The 6000-nt window shown below is 42.0% G+C and overlaps 1 protein-coding gene across 2 annotated transcripts; it reads left to right on the plus strand.

The window, feature by feature from the left end:
• Nucleotides 1-3936: 3936 nt before the first annotated feature.
• LOC113656466 lies at nucleotides 3937-5443 on the plus strand. Of its 2 annotated transcripts, none has more exons than XM_027167743.2 (3): nucleotides 3937-4066; nucleotides 4308-4872; nucleotides 5134-5443. In XM_027167743.2, the coding sequence occupies exons 2-3, from the start codon at nucleotides 4321-4323 to the stop codon at nucleotides 5416-5418; spliced, it is 837 nt and encodes a 278-aa protein (XP_027023544.2). In that variant the 5' UTR covers nucleotides 3937-4066; nucleotides 4308-4320; the 3' UTR covers nucleotides 5419-5443. The 2 variants fall into 2 exon arrangements, with proteins under 2 accessions (XP_027023544.2, XP_047675456.1); XM_047819500.1 differs by lacking the exon at nucleotides 3937-4066 and adding an exon at nucleotides 4162-4199.
• Nucleotides 5444-6000: the final 557 nt, after the last annotated feature.

Consider the following 6000-nt stretch of genomic DNA (forward strand, 5'->3'; position numbering starts at 1 on the left):
ATCCACACCACTGCAGCCTGCAATGTTCTTGTTTCTTCTACTTGTGTGCAACTGGAAACAGTTCAGTTCCTGTTATTTTTGCTGTTCCTAGTTTTGAGTGTGTGTGCATATTGGTACAGAATGTTCAATGTTCATGTTTGTTAGTCACAACATTTTCTATTACATTTCCACCCTTTTGAATCACAAAAATGGACATAAAAATTGCTAAGGAAAAATTAATAAAAAATACTGCAATTATTGATCTATATAATACACATATATTAGACTTAATCATGCATGCTTGTGCTAAAATGTGGTTTGAATAGGGCTTCTTAAGCAAGCATTAGCTAAAACAGTGATGATAAAACAGAAAATGGGTCTTCTTCTTCTCTCTCTCTCTCTCTCTCTCCTCTCTCTCCTCTCTCTCCTCCTCATCCTCTCTCTCTCTCTCTCTCTCTCTCTCTTCCAGGTCGCGTTGCCTGATATGCACGTTTCTGAGATGCATAGCTGTTAAAGTGTTGTCAAACGCTGTACACGCTATCTGTGTGATCAGTAGGACTTGGAACCGCCCTGTCCACCTCGAGGATGACCCGTTTTCTTGACCAGAATCCACTCACCATGTTTCAGCTTACTCTCAAACTTGCCTTTCTCCTGTTCCTTGACTACCTGCTTAGAAACAACAGCGAGAGCACGGCATAGCTTTTCACAGAATTTAATCATAGCATCATCACACATCATTGTCAATGCAGTACTGTTGGTGGGACATAGTCCCGTGCTTGGGGCCTGCCAAAAAGAATTTCAAATGAGCTTAGGTTAGATCGTGCTCTGGTACGTGTTCTCATGTAACGTAACACTAATGGTAGTGCTTTGGGCCATGGCAATCCGGTCTCTTAACAGCATTTGGCCAATTTATTTTTAGAGTACCATTGCCACACCTGATGCACTCAGGGATTCACCACCTAAGTATGATTTCTGTAAACAGTGCCTTAGCTACTGCCGTGAAGTCTCGTTTTGCTGTCGGGAAAATCTCTACCCATTTAGAGAACATGTTGTCTATTATTAGGCAATACATTTTGCCTGCTGATGGAGTAAGGTCAATAAAATCCATCTGTAGGTATTGGACAGGTGCTTGTGGCTGGAACGGGATGCCTGGATGCACCTCCAATCCCCTTCCTGCATTTTGTTTCTTACAGATTAAACATCTATCTAAAAAATATTTTTAGAGTAATTTTGTAATCCCTTAGTGTACCAGGTCTTTATTATTTCACTATACACCCCCCCCCCCCCCTTTGACACATGGTCTTTACCATGTGTCAACTTAGCATATAAAGACAACAATCTTTTTGGTAAAGCCGGTTTCCCTGAGGGACCATACTGTACCAAACACCTTGTTTTTGGACACTTCCCACCTTCCTCCTGTGTTGTTTCTCCTCACGATCACTCATAACACCTTTAGAAATAGGTTTGTTATTACACGTTTACATACTGCAATTGCTTTTGAAAGTAGGATTGCATCCAAGAGGTCAGCTATCAGGCCATGGTGTGTGATGGGTTTGCCCAAGTAAGTTAAAAACCCCCCTATGTTTCCACATTGTGCCAGAATCATGTGTAACACCAAAAGCCTACCTGCTATCAGTATACACAGTCACAATCTTACCTTCTATAAGGGCAGTATGTTCTGCTGCCTCTGCTGAGTAATAACATCGAAGTTTACCTGAAAGTAAAATTTCGTTCTGGGTAACTACTACAAACCCCACACAGTTTTGACCTGTTTCTGAGTTCCTGGATGCTGATCCTGTCTCCTGTAAATCAGTCCTTGGGCAACAATCTCATTAATCACACACGCAATCATAAGGCTCCCCATCATGCTCTGTGGGAAGCAGTGTGGCAGGATTAAGAATTGTACATCGTTTAACAGTAACATTTGGCATTATTAAAAGCACAGTGTTATATCTCATGTTATATCTCATGTTATATCTCATATCCTGCAGCCGTAATATGTGCTATTTTTTGTTATAAAGGCAGTTGCGACACTGCATGTGGTACCGAGTTAATCCACTGTAGCTACTGCTCTGAGACACATGAGCAGACCTGCTGTCACTGGATCCAGTTTAGCTGAAAAATATGCTACTGGTCTGAGTTTTCCCACATGCTCTTAGAGCAAAACTGATGTCATGCATCCCCCCTTTTTCATCAACAGTTTGTCTAAGTAGTCTGTAGTGTCTGTTTCAGCTTTTGCATTCTCAGCCCACGTTACTTTGCTGTGTGCTTGTAGGCCTTGTCCATTGCGCTCAGTGGTGCCTCTAAAAAAGCATAATTGGGTATAAATAATTACAGCTTTAAGAGTAAACATTTAATACATTTAAGAATAAATAATTACAGCTACTCAGTTGTACTTAATAATTTAAGTGGAATTCAGTTGAAAACATTAAGAAGAAATATTAATAATATACATAACACTCAAAGAGTCTTAGACTATTTATTTTTTACACCAAAATTCATATTTTAAAGCGTGTATTAATATTAGGTTCAACTCTGAGAGTAATAAAAATCACAGAAAAAAAATCAGAGAACTTTAAAGACAAATTGATAAAGTTAAAGAAACTTGAAAGGTAAGTTGAGAAGTGTGTTGATGTGCAGGACGTCTCTAATGAGGGTCGGCAATGTGTTGTTGGGCCTCGCGTTTCTTCAGTCGCTCCCTCCTTCCCACCTCTCGGGTCTCCAGCAAGGTGCAACCATTTAATGATGTTGAATGCAATGTCTTTATTTGAGGCTTTTGCAGTAAGGGGATTCTGCCTGAATGCACCTGCAATAAAGATGAATTTAAATAATGCTAGCAGCAATACAACCTGGAAGTTAGAGCTGGAGGATAATGGAAAAAAATTCATTAAATATAAATTATTTCCTTTAATATTTTAATTGCAATTATTAACCACCTCTGATTGACCACTGTATAACTTTTTTTTCCAGTATATTTTCAAAAGGAATTGCAAATTGTATTTTTCAATATGTGGGCCATAATAATACTATAATTTCTCTCATCTCACTCATTTTCTACCGCTTTATCCGAACTTCTCGGGTCACGGGGAGCCTGTGCCTATCTCAGGCGTCATCGGGCATCGAGCCAGGATACACCCTGGACGGAGTGCCAACCCATCACAGGGCACACACACTCACACACTCTCATTCACACACACACACACACACTACGGACAATTTTCCAGAGATGCCAATCAACCTACCATGCATGTCTTTGGACCGGGGGAGGAAACCGGAGTACCCGGAGGAAACCCCCGAGGCACGGGGAGAACATGCAAACTCCACACACACAAGGCGGAGGCGGGAATCGAACCCCGACCCTGGAGGTGTGAGGCGAAACATGTTTTCCCACCAGCGCTGCTCCAATCTTTCACTCAGGCGTCTCGTTGGGTCTTAAAACGCGCTGCTGCTGTCAGCAAAAATGCAGCAAACAGTAAATGCTGTTTTTTGTAGCAACCACGTACACCAAAGTGTGTTCCATTTCAATTACCCCGGAAATGAGGTAAAATATATTAGCATTTTGGGCGGGAGTAGAAAGATCGGATCGATATCCGATTCGCCGAGACGCGTTTATGTGGCCTGATGTAAATGGAACAGTTTTAACAAATCAGATAGCTATCAGATCAGAGACAACACATGAAGTGACCAGGTGTAAAAAGGCCCTTTGTGATCCCACAAAGAGGTCAGTATTCCACTGAATTAATTCCACAAGAACGAGTCTTGAGCAACATTTCTATAGAAAAAAGGGGGGGGGGGGAGTTATGTAGACGCCCACATGAGTTGTGTAATTAAATTGCTGATCCTCGAGACACACAGCTCTCTCACAGACACACAGCTCTCTCACACACACACAGCTCTCTCACAGACACACAGCTCTCTCACAGACACACAGCTCTCTCACAGACACACAGCTCTCTCACAGACACACAGCTCTCACACAGACACACACACACACAGACACACACACACACAGACACACACACACACAGACACACACACACACACACACCTTGGAGGACAAGAGTGGTTTGGAAACTGAGATCAGACTGTAAGTAATCAGACAGAACACTGAGGCAGGAAACTTACAGGGCACAAGGACAAACCTTTACATCAGTTAATTATAGAATTAAAGACCAAAGAATTTAATATCATTTAGTTATGTTACTGAGTCAAGTTTATGGGTGAAGGATTTTATTTATTTATTTATTTATTTAATAATATCTGACTACATGCAAACAAATCAATAATCAGATGCAGTCTCTAATAAGCATCACTTTTTATTCTTCTAGGTCAGACTGTAACATGGGAGCCGTCCTCGCCGTAGTCGTCGAGGTGGTCGTGGCAGGAATAGCTGCCGTAGCGGAAGCCGCCACTACGGAGGCTGCAGCCGCTTTGGTAGAAGTTGGGGTGGAGTCTGTGGTGGAGGCTGGAGAAGCTGCAGTCACTGCAGCAGAGACAGCAGCAGAAACCGCAGCAGAGGCAGCAGCTGAAGGTGCAGCAGAGGCAGCGAGTGAAACAGCAGCTGAGGTGGCATCCAGCACAGCAGCAGAAATCACAGCGAAAATTCTGTCCTACATCCCCAAACTTTTTAAACTTATTAAAGAAGCATGTGCAATCGACGCCATATTCAGAGCTGCAGAAGAAGTTTTAAAACTGATCTTATATGATCCTTCAGTTGCTGAAAAATACAACAAACTGCACGTAGCTGTGAACATTTTAGAAACACTCAACACGAAGATGAATGACATCATGAAGTGGCTGGAGGACCATAAGAATGACTCTGTAGAACTGGAGGGAATTGATGTCCCCTTGGAGTCTGGCATCCTGGCCAAATTCTTGCAGCAACTTTCAGTGGTAAGAGAAATGTTCTAATATTTATTTTGCATTAGTGCCCCCTGGTGGAGGTGAGGTGTTGTTACTCCTAGACATCTTTTTATTTTTTGTTCAACAGTCTGTCCTTATCTTCTTCTTACCACATGCATATCAGACCTTTCTGTATATCTTTTGCACATCTTCTTGACTTAGTGACTATGGTGAGGCCTACAGATGGACCCTGTCCTCCAAAGCTAGATGGACATGAACATAAAACCCAGTGTAATTATTTGTATGTTTCAGGCTCTGGGAAACATGCAGAGACTCTCAGAAGACATCAACAAACTCAACCAGAACAAAGAACCAATCAAAGACGCCCAGATTACAACTATATATCGCAGCATGATCCGTATCGTGTCAACATTTGAGTCTCTCGCTCAGTTCAAAGAGGAAAAACAAAGCAAAATAGCTGCATTGGCATCACTTCCTGTCAGCATGAAGGAAGCAGAGGTGTGGAAGCGTGAGCTGGGTTCTGAGGATGTTCCGACTCTTCATCTCTTACATCTGTCTAAGTTTAGATATAAATAAAAAATAAACTGGACTGGACTGAAAACTGTGTCCTGATTCAGTGCCTGTTTTTAATCAGTATTTACTCAAATCTAGTGATTTTCTTGGTGTTAATCAATTTTATGCTGTGATGGTGATTCAGTTTTAAAAAACCTTAATTTGTGTATGTAAATTCTGGCCTGGAAAGGGGGGAGGAGGAGGGAGAGGAGCAGGAGAGATAAGGAGGAGAAGGAAGAGGAGAAAAGAGGAGGAGAAGGAAGAAGAGAGAGCAGAAGGAAGAGGGGAGAGGAGGAGGAGAGAGCAGGTGGAAGAGGAGAAAGAGGAAAGGGCGAGGAGGAGGAGGAAGGGGAGCATTAGAGAGGAGGAGAGAGAAGGTGGAGAGAGCAGGAGAAAGGAAAAAGGAGGAGGAAGAAGAGGAGAGAGAGGAAAGCAGAAGGAGGTAGATGACCATAGGCCATGTTTCACAAAGTTTACTGAGATTTTTCATGTTAGTCACCTGTAAGATAATTCAGCGACTTTCCTTTCCTCGTGTTCTAAATGGAAATAAAACAGAAAAAAAAACGTTTGTGTTTTACATTTTACTTTTTCACTTTTACTAAAGAT

Source organism: Tachysurus fulvidraco, chromosome 10 (assembly GCF_022655615.1).
Source record: "Tachysurus fulvidraco isolate hzauxx_2018 chromosome 10, HZAU_PFXX_2.0, whole genome shotgun sequence".
In the NCBI taxonomy this organism is placed as follows: Eukaryota; Metazoa; Chordata; class Actinopteri; order Siluriformes; family Bagridae; genus Tachysurus; species Tachysurus fulvidraco.